Source organism: Phaethon lepturus, unplaced genomic scaffold (assembly GCF_000687285.1).
Source record: "Phaethon lepturus isolate BGI_N335 unplaced genomic scaffold, ASM68728v1 Scaffold56800, whole genome shotgun sequence".
Lineage (NCBI taxonomy): Eukaryota > Metazoa > Chordata > Aves > Phaethontiformes > Phaethontidae > Phaethon > Phaethon lepturus.
The window spans coordinates 1-15715 of NW_010515230.1; the positions used below are offsets into that span (position 1 = coordinate 1).

The 15715-nt window shown below is 46.3% G+C and overlaps 2 protein-coding genes across 2 annotated transcripts; both read left to right on the forward strand.

The window, feature by feature from the left end:
• The first annotated feature begins 272 nt into the window (after nt 1-272).
• TRMT2B (tRNA methyltransferase 2 homolog B (S. cerevisiae)) lies at nt 273-7863 on the forward strand. Its single transcript, XM_010295360.1, has 12 exons — nt 273-454; nt 1782-1836; nt 2320-2439; nt 2862-2961; nt 3678-3748; nt 4200-4346; nt 4486-4580; nt 5120-5334; nt 5459-5560; nt 5733-5852; nt 6855-6954; nt 7737-7863. Exons 1-12 carry the CDS (start codon nt 273-275, stop codon nt 7861-7863), a joined length of 1434 nt encoding a protein of 477 aa, XP_010293662.1.
• Nucleotides 7864-9804: 1941 nt separating this feature from the next.
• On the forward strand, nt 9805-13590 carry TMEM35 (transmembrane protein 35). The gene is made up of 2 exons (XM_010295370.1): nt 9805-10139; nt 13072-13590. Exons 1-2 carry the CDS (start codon nt 10020-10022, stop codon nt 13456-13458), a joined length of 507 nt encoding a protein of 168 aa, XP_010293672.1. The 5' UTR covers nt 9805-10019; the 3' UTR covers nt 13459-13590.
• Nucleotides 13591-15715: the final 2125 nt, after the last annotated feature.

Here is a 15715-nt window from a genome sequence, read left to right on the forward strand (position 1 = left end):
CCCGCGCTGCCCCGCCGGCCCGGGGCAGCGGCACTCGCTGCGCTGCCGGCAGCGTCCCCGGCGCTCCGAGCAAAGGCAAAACGCACCCGCTAGCTCAGACCTGCCGTGGATATTTTTAAACTAAGCGATTTACTTTCTGGAGCGGAGCTGGCCACGAGTATGGTGTTTTTCTCGCCTTGGCTCCAGGTGCGTAGCTGACGTGCTGCTTTCTGGGAGGCTGACGGTGGGCTCGCTGTGCCGGTTGCAGGTCTGCAGCCCTTCTCCTTCCCATCATGGCTCTGTCCTGTACATTGAGGCTACCGTGCCGGCACCTTCACTCTTCCAGTGCTCTCCTGAGCAGCCTGCCCGGTCGGGACCGCAGCCTGCTGACGGAGAAGAAGACAACAGCAAAGTTGAAGGAGAAAAAAAAGGCCAAGGAGGACTGCAGCCTGCCAGGTTCCTCGTGGGAGGAGAGGTACAGCTCTTCCAAAATGACCAGGCACTCTTCCAAAGCACCAAGCACCTGAAGTGGTTAGAGCAGTGGGTTGGGGGTTTTACCTCCACCCAGCTCTCCCCAGTAGGAATAGAAGAGCCAGAGCTCAGCTGGCTTCCCTTGGAGCTTGGCCTGGGGATAGAAATAATAGAAAAGACAAATTAAGAGGTCCAAGAGGAAAGGATCAGGGGCAGAGCGGTTACCATACTGGCAAGCAAAAAGTAATAGTCCATGTGATTTGCACTTCTGTGCCTGAAAGTAGTTAGCACAGAGTGCTTTAGAAGCAGCTCCAAACATCCCAGGAAGCAATAACAGCAGTTTATCCAGCTGTGGGGTGAGGTTCTCCATGGACTCAGTGAGTCAGTAGTTGATGGATAGTTATGATAGTTTGGATCATATCCATCACATTCTGTCTTTTTTTTTTTTTTTATCAGCTTTTTTGTGTTTTGTTCTTGGTCACCCTGCCTCAGATCCAAGTAGTGGCAAGTTTCAAGGCTTATCTGTAAACTGCCGCTGCATGAGTGGCCAGGTCAGTGAGAGTGGACAATCTGTAATTCCCTGCCTGCTACACATAAGCTGCATTTCACTGTGGTAGATTTAATCTAGTACAGCATTAGTAAAAAAGAGGTAGTAGTGGCTAGAAATGTGAACAGGTAAATGATGCAGGATGGATGCATCAAGTGATGAGAGAAGCATCTTGCTCTTTTAGGGGAAAACTCCAGGGAGATGGGACTTGGGCAGACTCAGAGCAGCAAGGGATGGCCAAAGCCTCTGATTCATTGGGAGAAAGCAACAGAGCCCATCTGAAGCTAAAACATGGTCTTTTTTTCCCCCTTGTCTGTCTGCATTTTGTTTTGCTTTGTTTTTTTTTCCACTCTGACCCCAGTAGCATTTGAATACTCATTCCCCTCGCTTTACTGGCCTGGAGTCAGATCTCACCCAGGATTTGGCAGGGCCTCTTTGGGTCCCTGTGCAGGGGAAACAGTGTTCCTGGCCCTGTCCTCTAAAGGGGGATCAGAAAGATACCTGGCTTACCCAGGACACCCAGGCATCGCTGCTCAATCTTCTGCCAAAGGCTCAGCCTGTCCTCTGGAGAGCTGGTCATTGTGTTTCCTGGGTCCCTCTTCCAGCCACAAGTATTCTGCACCAGGAAAGTGCTATGAAAAGGGAGTTTGGGTGTTCACAGCCAGCTCTGGTACAGAGCCCGTACCAGAACTGTCCTGCCCATGAAGCAGGTGGTGGGGATGTTATGCCATAAGTATCAGGAGGTGAGTAGCTCTGGGCACTACCACGATATTATGCTTTCCAGGTTAGCGAACGCAGTGACTCCACTGTGGAGACTATCCTATCAAGAGCAGCTGCAGGTAAGACGTGCTTATGTGAACTTTTCTTTGTTGTGTTGCCCCAGCTGTCCCTCCTATCCCCCTTGAGCAACAGCCTCTAGCTTCTTAGTCACTTAATGCTATAAACTCTTCAGACCCCATTTACTCCTGCTTTAATTCTTCAGTTATGGTGAAGGATAGAACTGGGAGCTTCCCTATGGGTGGTGTGTGGGATCACCAACAGCACAGAGGATGGGGACTTGCACAGTGATCCTGTCCAGTGTGGGTTAGCTGTGGTTCACTGGGGCTTCAGGTTAGACCAAGTGCTCCAAGGCCAGTGCTTGGGGACCACAGACACAGGATTTCTCTCTCTCCCCATTGCTCCAAGTGGCTGCCGTGATAAGAAAGGCAGAGTTCTTCTGGGGCTATATCCCACTTGCAGTATTCCCTCCTGTTGGCTTTCCCAGAGGGGGGTGATGTTGTGTGGTCCTGTGAGAGTGTTTCTGGCTTAGGACTCCTTTGCAGGTGAAATATGAAAGCCAGAGGAAGATTTTGCAGACACTGACATCTCGTCTTGAGGAGCTGGGCATAGATGCACAGAAACCTGGTGGAGTCTGCTGTCCTCTCCAGCCTGTAGTCCCTTCGGTGAGTATCCCATGGGAATGCTGTCCCCTCTGAGCCACTAACAGTCTTTCACTCAACTCCTGAAGAGTCTCATGGTGGGGATTACTTGGTTGCAGAGAATGTGTCTCTGGCAGTCCTTGCTAGCTTCTGCTTTGCAGCCTGTGACTGCTGGAGAGTGAAACAAGCCCAGTGATTAGGAATCCTTTTTTGTGCCCAAGCCTTCCCTGATAAACCTGTCACCATTCTGTCACAGAGCGCCACTACTTCTTCCCAAGGGGAAGTACTGGGCGTCTCGTGCACAAGCTCCTTTTCTGTGGTTTGCACATTCATGTGTATCTTCCCATGTTGCCAACAGAACAGCCAGGCTGGGTTTTGGCTTTCCTCCATTACTTTCTCCTTTTCTTTTAATCCAAGGCTTTACTTTTCCTTTTTTTCCCCCTCAGCCCATCATTAATGGCTACCGAAACAAATCTTCTTTCTCTGTGAACCGAGGACCGGATGGGAACCCCAAAACCGTGGGGTTGTATGTGGGAACTGGCAGAGGTCAGTGCAGGACAAGGAGCTGAGTAGAAAACTGCTGGCATGGGCTGGGTTGGGGCAAGGCTCTGCTGTGACAGCCTCCACCTGAGTTAGAAGCCTGAATCCGGGAGGATGCCAACAGAAACACCACTAAGTCCAGGGCAGCAATTTTAAAAACTCAGCTCATTAGCTTCTTAAAAAACACCAGCTTCTAATTTGCTAAATATAGCAGTAAGGACGACAAGCTGTGGTAGCAGCCCCTCCAGGATGTGGCTTTGTTATTCTTAATTATGCTGTTCCCATGCCTTTGTGCTCCAGGAGCCTGTGCCGAGCAGGGAGAGCATGGGGATTGTGCATGTCCATAGGCAGCAGAGCAATGCTGGAGCATTTGGGATGTGTGAGGCGGTTTGGTTTTGTGCAACAAGGATGAGAGTTGTGTGCTTCTTGCAAGCTGCTCAGTGGTGTGCTTGTTCACACCATCAATACTGGGTTTTGCTTCTCAACATCCATCGCAAGAGGTGCTGGGGTGGTCGCTGTGTACTTTTCTCATGAAAAAAATAATTCCATGGATGCATTTCACCTCTGACAGCAGAAGTTTTGCATTTAAACTGAAGTGGGAATGCTGTCTTCCAGCAACCTAAACTGCTTTGCTGCTGTAAGCCCACACCATTATTCTCCAGTTAGAAAACCAGTTGGCTCTGTGCTGGCTCCTTTCCTAATACCTGTCTGTCTCTCTCCAGCAAGAAATATTGTTTGTGTGAAAGCCAACCACCTGGAGAACATACCCCCAAAACACAAACAAGTAGCCCAGGTAAATAAATCATGTCTGTTCCTAGACTCTGGAATAGAGGGACTGCCATAACCCTTATTTGGGAGAACATTGTAATTTTAGTTATGCTGGGTTTTCAAGTCCATTTTCATGTTCTGAAAAGTTTCAGGCCTGACTCAGGTTGATGGATAAATTTTTTTTTTAAACTTGCATGTTAATGTTGCAGCCTCTAAACTGTCCCAAAGAATTAAGTTAATCAAGTGACAGTGAATTCCTGCCAATCTATTAAAATACATAAGAATCACAAATTGAAATTATTTCCAATAATTGTTCTTCCAAGAACTCGGAAAGAGCTTTCACTCAGTATATTGAAGTCAAACAGAAAAAAACAGATGATACTGGTGGAAGGGCCACCCGTTTGGGACATACAGTTATGCTAAGACCTGGGCAGTTGTCTTCGCTGTCCTACAAGTGCCGTTTCCTCTCTGCTCAGTGCTATGAGGACTTCATCCGTCACTCCCCCCTGGACCCCTGCATCCTCTTCCATGAAGGTGGACACTGGCGGGAGCTCCTGGTGCGCACCACCAGCTGCGGCCACACCATGGCTATCATTACCTTCCACCCCCAGGAGCTGGGCCAGGTGAGTAGGTGGGGGACAGGGCCCCTGGCAAGAGGCGTGTCAGGTATCTGGCTGACCTGCGCTTTCTGGGTGTATCACTGGGGAGAGGCGTCTCATCAGATTACCCGAACATCAGGTTTTCCTTTCTCACTCTTGACAGGAGGCACTGGCTACTCAGAAAGCATTGCTTAAGGAGTTCTTCACGTGTGGGGCTGGAACAGTCTGTGCCTTGACTTCACTTTATTTCCAAGAGAGGTATATGCCTTCACATAGGGAAGGAGTGGAAACGAAGCCACCTCCTTTTTCTCCCCCCTCTCTGATCAAATTAAAATTCTACCAGTTCAGGAAATGATTAAAGAGAATGACAGATGCTTGGATGCTTCTTGTAGATGTGGTTTTAAAATGACCACATCTTTTGTTTTTCTAGACCTGAAATACTTGAATACACTATGGCTCTACCTCATGGGAGTTAGGGGCCTGGAAAGCTAAAGAAAAAAACCTACAGTGACTTTCCCAAGACAGTAAATATCATTAGCAGCAAAACTGGGGAATAGACCCAGGACTGCTGCCTTCTGTGAAGTCATTTTGATCCTTTTAATGAATTCTAGGCTGTGCAAATTACTGGTCCCTTACAAAGAATCAAAATTCCTTGATCCTCTTGAAAAGCTCACATGAAATAAAAGTTGGTGGAGGGACAACCATCGTCCCCTGCACATGAGCACCCCAGGGATGGAAATGGAAATCAGCTGCCTCTCCGCTGCCTTGTAACAGCTGGGTTTTTTGTGCTCTGCTAGCACCATGACACGCTGCTCCCACGAGCAGTCCCCCTTCCAGCTCCTTCACGGAGAACCGCACATCTTTGAAGAACTGCTTGGCCTGAAGTTTCGCATCTCTCCGGATGCCTTTTTCCAAGTAAACACGGGTGGAGCAGAAGTTCTGTATCAGGCGGTCGGGGAGCTGAGTCAGGCTGGTGGGGACACTGTCCTCCTTGACATCTGCTGTGGAACGGGTGAGCAGTGACCATGTGAGCCTGGCTCCCAGGGCCGGTGCTTCACATGCCAAAAACAATTCCCGCTATCTAAACACTTGTTTAGAATGGTTGTAAGGACTATTTTTCTATTCCTTACTTCCAGGCACAATTGGTCTCTCTCTGGCCCACCAAGTGTCCAAGATTATTGGTATTGAGGTGGTGGAGAAGGCAATAGAGGATGCCAGGTGGAATGCAGCATTCAATGGTGAGTTCAAACTTGCCGTGGCAGAAAGTTTCAAACTAACTGCTGAAAAATCAGAAGCAGAAGTGAGTGGAGGGATCCTAACAAGTTACCTCCACACAGCAAAGGGCGGTACTTCATGTTATACCTCACATCTGGTGAGACTGACTCTGCTCACTTCTTTTTTGCTTCACAGGAATTTCAAACTGTGAGTTTCACGGTGGAAAGGCAGAGGCTGTGTTACCACAACTCCTGTCATCGTGGGAGGATGCCCAACCCCTTGTTGCTGTGGTGAACCCATCTCGGGCTGGGCTCCGTGAGAGAATATGCTATCTATTTAATTTTGAAAACAGATAATTTTGCACAAGTTCTGTGAGATCTGTTATACTAGCTCCAAACCCTCTGCTTACTTAGTCTCTAGTTTCTTACCTTGTTGCTGCCAGCAGCTAAAATCCCATAAATTCTGCTGTTTTCAGTGCCTTTATCATGCTTTCTCCTTAAAGCAGACAGCTCTACTCTTTTTTCCATCTTTCATAGGCTTACAGAATTATTTAGGAGAGAAGGAGCCTCTGCAGGTCTGTGGTGCAATCTCCCACGTAAAGCAAGGCCAACTTCAGAGTTGTATAAGGTTGCACAGAGCTATAAAGCCCAGCTGAGGTTTGAATGTGTCCAAGGGTGGATACCCTCTCCTGAAAATGTTTTCCCTAATGTATTTAATCAGAATTTCGCCTTGCTGCAGTACATCTGTTGCCTCTCATCCTCTTCTCATGCCTGTCTGAGAAAATTCTGACTCCATCTTCTCTGTAATCCCCCATGAGGCCCCTGAAGATAGCAAATGGATCCTGGTTCATCTTCTCTTCCCCAGGCTGAATAACCCCCCTCACACTCTCTGGGTACATGCTGTGCCCCAGCCCTCTAACCGTCTTAGTAGTCTCTGCTGGACTTGCTGCACTGTGCACTGGGAAATCCCAAACTGGTCCTGGTGCCAAGATGCAGTCTCACAAGTGTGTGTGGAAGGCTTTACGTTCCTCTGCTTAATTAACAATTTTTCTCTCATCCTTCATCCCCCTGGGAAACAGAGGGATTTCTCCCACTGTTCTACCCTGCCAAATTGGCTGAGCTGTTAGCAGCGTGGGTCACATCCCTGGCCTCCCCAAGAGTCTGCATATGAGACAGGACATGGTGAAATGTATATATGCTTTTTTCCCTGTATTTTTGACAGTTCAGTGCAGTTCTGTGGTACTTGGTGTGCAATCATTCCTTCTGGAGAGCTCATGGTGGTAGTGGGTCACTGGGGAAGCACAGTATCTTTTTGCAGATCACAGGGTTGTGCGAGCCATCCGAAACTGCAAGTCCATCCGAAGGCTGCTCTACATCTCCTGCAAGCCAGAGGCTGAAGCCATGAGGAACTTTCTTGAGTGAGCACCCTCCTTTCCATTGACCTTAGTTACAGACCCTATTATGTCCAGACAAGGACATAAATATCTGACCGAGACTTAGAAAGGTTTTTGTTGCAATCCAGGACTAGTCAGTACTTGGTCAGAAGTGGTTTATGCTTCTGCATTACTTTTGGTTTACCTGCAAGCTGCACTTGCTTGTTTAAGGTAGTGGGTGTTCTTTGGGTTTCATGTTCCAGCAGGCCGCTTTAGTGCATCAGAAAAGGAATAGAAAATAATGCAAACATGCTGTAATGGCATTGTGCATCCTTCCGCAACAAAACAGCACATCTGGATGTGGGATACAGAGTCCACAGGGTTCACTGCAGGAAGGTTGGCCCCTAGCCAACAAAGTGAAGCCAACGGGATTAGTTACCTGCTTAGGGTTAATCATATAGCTAAGCCTTTTTCTGTGGCAGTCCCGTTTGCAGGTGATAAATCTGTCTGCAGGTAACCAATGAAGGTAATGCAAACCTGAAGATTATCTCCTATGGCTATTAAGTGTCTTTCAGCTGGAATGGCTTGTGAGAAAGGGATCTTTAAACCTGCCACTGACTCTTCAGCTTGTCCATGAGATTTTCAGAGCTGGTTTGGGATTCAGTATTGGTGGTTCCAGACCTCAGCCAGTGTCAGCTGCAGACTCTGAGGGATGTTAGCGAAACACGTGATACTTTCTTAATGCATCTGCTGTGCTATTGTGCTACCAATAATGGTAGGAAGGCTTCTGCTACTGGTCTAAAGGATGCTCTCTTTGCTTTCCACAGTCTGTGCTGCCCTCCTGACCCAGGGAAGAAGCTGGCGGGAGAGCCATTTGCCCCCACATTGGCTATACCTTTTGACATGTTCCCTCATACTGTTCACTGTGAGCTGGTGCTGCTGTTCACCCGCTGACAAGGAGGCAGGTATGCCAGCTCCAAGAGCTTGACAAGCAACCTCCTTCTGTCCTGAAGACTGGTGTCAATGTAGTTAGGATTTTAACTTATTTTCTTGAGAGATGTATAAAAATAAATAATTTTGCTTTTGCTTTTACTTTGGGTTGCCTAACTGCACTGTTTGGTAAGGAAATACTTGGATTTTTGTGTTGAAAAGGTTCTCTGTAGCATTTCATCACCATTCCCTCCCCTGCAAACCTCTTCTTGGGCTGCTGGTTAAAGCAGCCTGGAAAATATTCTCTCACTGGTATTATGGGTTTTCACCACCAACATGCAAATACGAAGCACTAAAATCCACTGTATTTTCTAATACTGCCATGCCATTAGTTCTCTGCTTGCTTCAAGGATATTTCAGGTGTTTTTCAAGTTGATAGTGAACTTGCTATGAAGAAACCGTAGGAACAAGAAATCCTCATGCTTCACTAGGAAAATGTTGACTTTTGGGGTCAGGGAAATATTATCTGTATAAACTTCCAAAACCAATATTGAACAACTGTCAGTCATGTGGATAAGTTGGAGGCAATGAGAAAGATTTTTCTATAAAATGAAGAGAGAACAGACTTCAGTGTCTCTCTTTCCACACCTGCCTCCCCCTTCTCTGCTAATGCTTGCCGATACCTAAATATGAAGTGCCCTGTGAAAATGTCAGCAGCGACAAGTTATTTCCTCATCAGGTTGCTCTGCAATACCTAGCTCAAAAATTTGGTGTGTTTTATATCTGTCCTGCCATGCTCACTAACTGGCAAGCTATGCACCTCAAATGTTACATGAAGTTCTCTCCAGCTCTTCAAAAGATGGAGCTGCTACAACCTGGAGGTAGGTCTGAGTGAGCAGAGTTGCCATATGTTTTATGAACCCCACTTTGAGGACTCCTTTAATTTTTTTTTTATTTTATTTTTACTTATATGTTGTATTGAAGTTACTTTTTGGTTTATCGTGGTCATCTAGGCCAGGCCAGTAGCAGAACACGTTACTACAGTGAGCCTGTTAAATTTTACTCTTTCCTCTGAAAGAGGAGCTCCCTATCTGATTTGGGTGAACCAAGGCTGATAAACTCCCAAGGAAACAGGGAGAGCTGCCTGTATTTTTCAGACTTTTAACTCCAGTCCTAAGGAACCCTGAGCTTGTAACAGTAAGAACAACCATCAGTTCTCATGCCATGGGGGCTTAGGACTCGAGACTTACTATACCAGAAAAGGAGGTGATGGGGAGATTCCTGACAGGCATTGGAAGTGTCACTCTTGTACTATAACACAAGCGTAAGATTTTTGCACACTGTTACAGCCTCCTGTTTCTTGTTTATACTGAGGGATGCAGTTTTACAGCAGTTCTGTTTTGTATAATTATACCTTGGCTTCTCACTGAATGGCCTGGCTACACTTTTGTCAAAACGAAATTTGTTGCAAATTAGAGAGGGAGAGATAATGACTTTAAATCAGAAAGTAATAGAGGATCAGGAACCTTTCCATTTGTCTCTGGAGAGTTGAACATACAGGACAGGTTTTATCTGCAATGGGGGAGGGTGGCACAGTGGCCTCACCATCCCTTTTGGGCGTCAGGTTCCAGGAGAGCCACAGGGGCAAGACATGTTTTTTTCTGTTCTGGGGCAAATATATTAACTAACATGTTGTTTGCTGTGCATTAGTGTCTGAGCATCTGAAACTGAAAGCTGCCAATGTACAAGAGACCTCTGACCACTGTTCCTCCATAGCAGGTTACTCCTGTGCCCTCTGCTAACCTCATTTTCCCACTAGTGAGCAACCGTGCCATGCGGTTGGCTGCCATCCCGCATCCCTAGAACGGGCTCAGTTTGGGGTTTCTGTGGGTAATTCATGGAACGTGCAAGGAAATAGAGGATGACTTGGTGGTAGGACCAGTGGGAATGCTCATCGCCCAGCAGGTGCTAGAGCTGCCGGGCTCTGGCTGCGGGGCATTAGGACCCAGAGGTTGCTGAGTGGAGGAGGCTGAATCCCCCTCCCGCTGTCATCCTCGCTGCCTCTGCCGCTTTATTCCTCGTCTCCTTCAATGGTGGCTGACTACCTCCCTCCCGGGCTGGCAGCCAGAGCGAGAAGGCCTCACTAGGACCGGTTCCCAGGACCGGCTCCCAGCGGCTCCATGGCATCTCCCAGGACTATCACCATCGTCGCCCTCTCGGTGGCCCTGGGACTCTTCTTCGTCTTTATGGGGACCATCAAACTGACCCCTCGGCTCAGCAGAGATGCCTACAATGAGATGGTGAGTACGGCAGTGGCAGCACGGAGGGAGATGCATTAGGGCCCTCTCCCCTCACCCTTGCAGCAGAAGCAGTGTTTGCAGCGGGATACACGGAGGGTGACCGCTCTGGAGCCCTGAGCGATGGGAGGGAGAGGGAAGAAGCTTATCTGTCTCCTTATTTGATGGACACAGAGAGAAACAAATAATGCGCAGTGCCGAGGATATCCTGGCAGCCCTTGCCTGGGCTCTGTCTGAGGCCATGGGGAAACCTCTTGTGGGTAAGGACGGGGAGGGGAAGAAGGAGGATGGGATAGCACAGCGCACACAAGGGTCTCTGAAGAGCAGGGTGTGAAGAAGTGCTAGACATGTAGCAGGCAGGTACAGCAGGTCCCTGGGAGAACACCTACCCCCTGGACCTGGGGGCAGGAAAAGCTAATGCCTGCTTTAGCAGCCAGCTGATCATCCTCAAAATCTGTGCTTTAAAGCAAGGCTAACGACACTGACTGTCTCTACCTCACCAGACTTGTGCAGGCATTAATTCATGACCATGAAATGATTTGATATTCTTAGCTGGCAGAAGAAGATATTATTGATAGTTACCTGATTATTCTCTTTAGCCTGGGAAATGAGCCTCTCTTCTTGCCTAATGGGAAAGGGTTGAAGAGAGGAAGGAGAAGTCTGGGTCTGCGTTTCTCAGCTGGTGAGCTAGTTTGTGCTCATCTCTGCCCAGGGCCAGCCCTGCTGCGGAGCTTTGCTGGCTCCGAGCTGCAGGCAGGCGAGGGACTGGCTGCCACATTTTGCTTCCTTGTCTATGTTTGTTTATTCTTCTGCTGTCCCCCCTTCCCCGGTTATATTTATTGCAGTGGCTGAAAAACATTGGTATAATTTTTGTGCCCCTAAAAAAATAGTGCTGGAAGTTTCCAGCACATTCGGTTATCCTCCTTTGCTCCACCTGCCCAGCTGCTTTTCCTGAGGTCTCAAATAACATTTGAATCAGAGTGTCTTGTCTGTAGCTCAGCACAGGGATCTCACAGAGAAGAATCACCAAGAAGTAACTCAGGAGCAAAAGACTCTGAGAAAATGCCCAGAAAACAAAGCTCTTAAGTTTCTGCTACATAAAGGACAGAAAAAAAGCACTGAGACGTTAGAAGCCTTGCAAAATCTGTGCTCTGTAAAATATTTTGCTTCTCTGTCCCTTTCTGCTTTACCAAGAGTCAGGCCTACAGGTAGGAATGATCTCCATTTTTACAAATAAAAAGCAGAGGCACTTGGATACAGCACCATCATTCTTAATAGTCCATAGTGTAACATGTTCATGACTCACTAGGCTTTCGTGCTTTTGCTGTGCTGCACACCAGGGTGGTCTGTCAGGTTGGATGGGGCTCTGAGCAACCTGATCTGGTTGAAGATGTCCCTGCTCACTGCAGGGGGGTTGGACTAGGTGACCTTTAAAGGTCCCTTCCACCCCAAACTACTCTACGATTCTATGTAATGGAAACAGCGAAAACCTGATCTTGCCGATCAGAAAGCATGGCTTCTTGCCCTGAGCAAATAGAGAACCTCTGTTATCTGCCTGCAACACCAAACTTGCAGTTTTTCATTCAGCAAAAAACAGACACACTAGTTTGCCTATTAAAATACTTAAAATACTAGAATACTCTAGGACATTTCTTATAAAGTATATTTCTTTATAGAGGTGTATTTTACATGACTGTTCAAAAATACTCTGTCCTGAGGAGAGGTTTTATTCACTGGAGGTTTAAAATGCATCCTTACAATGCATACACTTAGAGTAAACGTGTCATGAGATCTTCAGTTATTTTGTAGCAAAAATGACAATGCTGTATAGTTTTAACCACATGCGAAGTGTCAGCTTCTCTTAGGAGGAAGCAGTAAAATTTACAGAAGTGGAAAGTTCTGTGTGCCTGTAGATTTACTTCCAAAATCACATGGAAGTAAACCCACAATCTGATTAGCACCTGTGAGAGCTGAACAACTCTGTACCTGATATTCAGCTTCTGTTTCCCTTTCCCTGATTAGAAAGTAGAGAACACAATGGCAAGAATATCTGCAGGGTTAGTATACTCAAGTGTAAGTGGAAATAATTTCAGTGTCTCCAGTAACTAGGAGCTTTATTAAAATATTTTAAAATAAGGGAAATACTTGACTGAAAAAGAAAAAAACCCAAACAAAACCAACAAGCCCACGAGCACCTAACATTCAAGTGCAAGAACTCTGAATGTGTGTAAGGACAGAGGTTTCTTCCCCGAAACAATGAGGCAGCCATGTAAGGAGGCTGAGTGTTGCAATTTACACTGCTTCTAAATCCAGGGAGCAAAGGATGTCAAATGTCAGCTTGCTTTCATCTGAGGAAAGAAAGGATCATACAGGTATGTCAACACAGGATAGGGTTGGTGAATCTCAGCTTTGATGTATAGTCCCATGCTAAGATTGTATGGCCCGTAAGCACTGGGATTTTGTTAAGTTGCTTTGAGGTAGAAAGAGACTTCTGTTTTTACCTGCTATGTCTTGGCTTTGCAGGGACTAGGTGTGTTATTTAATTATAAAGGATGTGCTACTCTTAGAAAATGGTATTTTGTTTAACAACATGGTTCTACACTGTGAATTCTAGCAATTGTAACTTCAGATTTCAGGAGAAGGTACACCTGGCCTGGTCCTAGCTTCAAAGATGTGTTCTAGGTTGCAGAACTGTTTTCCAGTGAGGAGACAACAGCTTATAAAGGGGGAATTGCAGGTTGATGGTGTTAATATCCCTCCAACAGAAGCTTTAGGGGTACAGATTGGATATTGTGCCAGAGGGGTGATGATTGAAGTGATCTTTAGGTCATATTGCGCGTCAGTCTATTTCAGTGGAAGTCACCTTTGCCTTTACTTTCTCACATGTGGTGAAACATCTCATATGGTGTTCTATGCTATTACTGCTTCATTTCAGAAACGAGCATACAAAAGCTACGTGCGGGCCCTCCCCATGCTAAAGAAGATGGGAGTCAGCTCCATCCTTCTCCGCAAGAGCATTGGTGCCCTGGAAGTGGCATGTGGCATTGTCATGACACTGGTGCCTGGTCGCCCCAAAGACGTGGCCAACTTCCTCCTCCTCCTCCTTGTGCTGGCTGTGCTCTTTTTCCACCAGCTTGTGGGGGATCCACTCAAGCGTTACGCCCACGCCCTAGTCTTTGGCATCCTGCTTACCTGTCGTTTGCTGATTGCCCGCCAGCCTGAGGAGCAGCTTCCAGAAAAGAGGATCCTCTCAGTGAATGGGGATGAGCAGCCACCCATCCATGAAGCAGCTCCTGAGAAAGGCAAAATGAAGGTATCCTAGTTGAGTGCATGTGAGAAATATGGACCCTCGAGGCAGCTCTCTCCAAAATCACCCAGAAAATTTGTTTTTTAATTACCTATTTATATTTTTTGTCTGTCTAAATAAAGTTGCAATTGGGGTCTGAGAGACACATGGTATGTCTACACTGTAGTCTTGCTTTTGCTGCTGCCCTGTTGGAGAAAAAGACAAGCTAGGTTTCACCAGAACAGCTTGGAGGCAGTTAGCAGCCTGGCTGGAGTAGCGCTGGCCTCAGCAGTAGCTGCAAAAGCAGCCTGAGAGGATGGGCAAAGACTTGGGCCAGTAGTCATGCTAACTCGGCACTGCTGCAGTGGGCAGATTAGTCCCTGAGCATCAGCCCCAAGCCCCATGGCAGCTGAAACCTAGCCTGGATGCGCTTTTGCTGTGTGGCAGTCTCAGTAACAGCGGCTGGGTAGAACATAACCAGAGTGTCCCTGTGCTGGCTTGTGCAGTCATCCACAAATCTGTGTTTCCTTTTCCATAGTCATGGGGGGAAAGGACCCTACCAAGCATAAAAGTGCTGTTTGTTGTGTTTGAGGGAGGGGTCCCTTAGCCTTTGCTGCCTCTGTGCACAGTCCTTCCTTTGGACTGGTTAGCCAGGGAAAACATGGGATGCGCTATTTGCATCTCCCTGGATTTACACACTTTGCAGAGGCTCTAAAACTGTGACAGTGGCCTGATAACAGTAATTTTTTGCCTGCTTCACACGAGGCAATGGCATCTCTTTACCCCTCTTGGCAGAGAGCATCCCCCTGGTGAGGGGATGGGGAGCAGAACTGCCCAAAGAAGTCCAAAATATCTATCTGCTGTTGGCAAATAGCATCATGCTCCCTATTTCCTTGCAAAAAAAATCCTTTTCCACAACTATTGCAACTTCATAGAATTGTTGGTTATTGCTGATAGATGAGGGTCTGAATGTGTCCAGGTACCTCATTGTTCGTCCCACATACAGCTTGGTTGAGCTGAGGGGAAGTCCTGTCACCACAGCCTGAATCCCTGTGTGTTGTGTCTGAAATCTTACAGTGTTGTAAGAAGCATGTGTTACCTCTGAGTTTGTTTGTTTTTCTTGATGTTCATCTGTTTTCAGTTTTTCCTTATTTTCTTAACTATTCATGAAAATAAACTTTTGAAATTTGGAGAAAAATGTCTTGACAGGAAAAAATTTATTTTTTGAAAGATGCATCTAAGAATATTTTTCCTGTGCTTAAACACTGCACCTAAAATGGGCAGAGTCATGTCACGGGAATTTCAGGAAGAGACAAGGTAATGCAGGTTGGAAGCCATATGAACACTACTGGGCTATTAATAACCAAGGACAGTTAAAAGAGACATTTGAACATTTTCATGAAACAATCTCAGCTAAATTTCTGCTTCAGAACAATGTGACAGGGAGAAAAGATATTACAACTCCAGTAAAATGTCTGTATAATACCACTATAAAAATTGATGATGGATGTTCATCTGCAGTATATCCAGTTTTCTTCTTATGTTAAGTCTGCTGCTGAAAAATTCTCCTCCGGGAGCCCCAAAGAGTGACTAATTATCTGTTACCAGATGTGCACCCTGAGCAAAGGAAACTACCAACAGGCCACCTTTGTTAGACCATCTCTGTCTTTATAGACTATGTCAAGGTCATCACAAATGTATATAGAATTTGCTTTACTTCCAGAGAGACGTGTCATCTACCATGCCTCGACTGGAGTTATTAAATCGCTTTTTAATTTAAAATCAGATGAAAGTACCACCAACTCAAAAACCACACCATGATGTGTATTCCTACACAAAGTACTCACAGCTGAATTGCTGCAACCTTTTGTCCAGCTGCTCCTCACATATGCATTTAGCTCAGTAAACTTTTGGAAACAAGTGTTTCTGTTTTGTAATGTTCTTCACTGAAACCTGTATAGATGCTGCAATAATAAATATAAAATACTCCGCATAGCAAAGCTTGTCCCTGCAAAAACTTGACTGTAAGTGAATTCTGAAAAAAATATCTTTTTACATTTGCAACAGTATAAATTACTGATCCGCAGTGGTGACTACATGTGCTTTATCACAGACAAGACGCTGCCTGGAACCCAGTAAGAATAATTTTGTATTTATCTGTATTGGGCTGACCTCCATCATTGCCCCCCAGCATTAGCAAACTATTTTTGGAAGCTACCAGTCATCTTTGCTTGCTAGAGGTGATAAAGCACCACGATCTCATTTAGTCCTTTTGTAAGACCATGAGATGCTC

Bases quoted from the DNA above. Each gene is read 5' to 3' on its own strand.
- TRMT2B (XM_010295360.1), top strand. From the start codon at position 273: ATGGCTCTGTCCTGTACATTGAGGCTACCGTGCCGGCACCTTCACTCT. The intron at 2,962-3,677 runs GTCAGTGCAGGA...GTCTCTCTCCAG, and splicing joins GTATGTGGGAACTGGCAGAG to CAAGAAATATTGTTTGTGTG. The intron at 6,955-7,736 runs GTGAGCACCCTC...TGCTTTCCACAG, and splicing joins GCCATGAGGAACTTTCTTGA to TCTGTGCTGCCCTCCTGACC.
- TMEM35 (XM_010295370.1), top strand. From the start codon at position 10,020: ATGGCATCTCCCAGGACTATCACCATCGTCGCCCTCTCGGTGGCCCTG. The intron at 10,140-13,071 runs GTGAGTACGGCA...GCTTCATTTCAG, and splicing joins GAGATGCCTACAATGAGATG to AAACGAGCATACAAAAGCTA.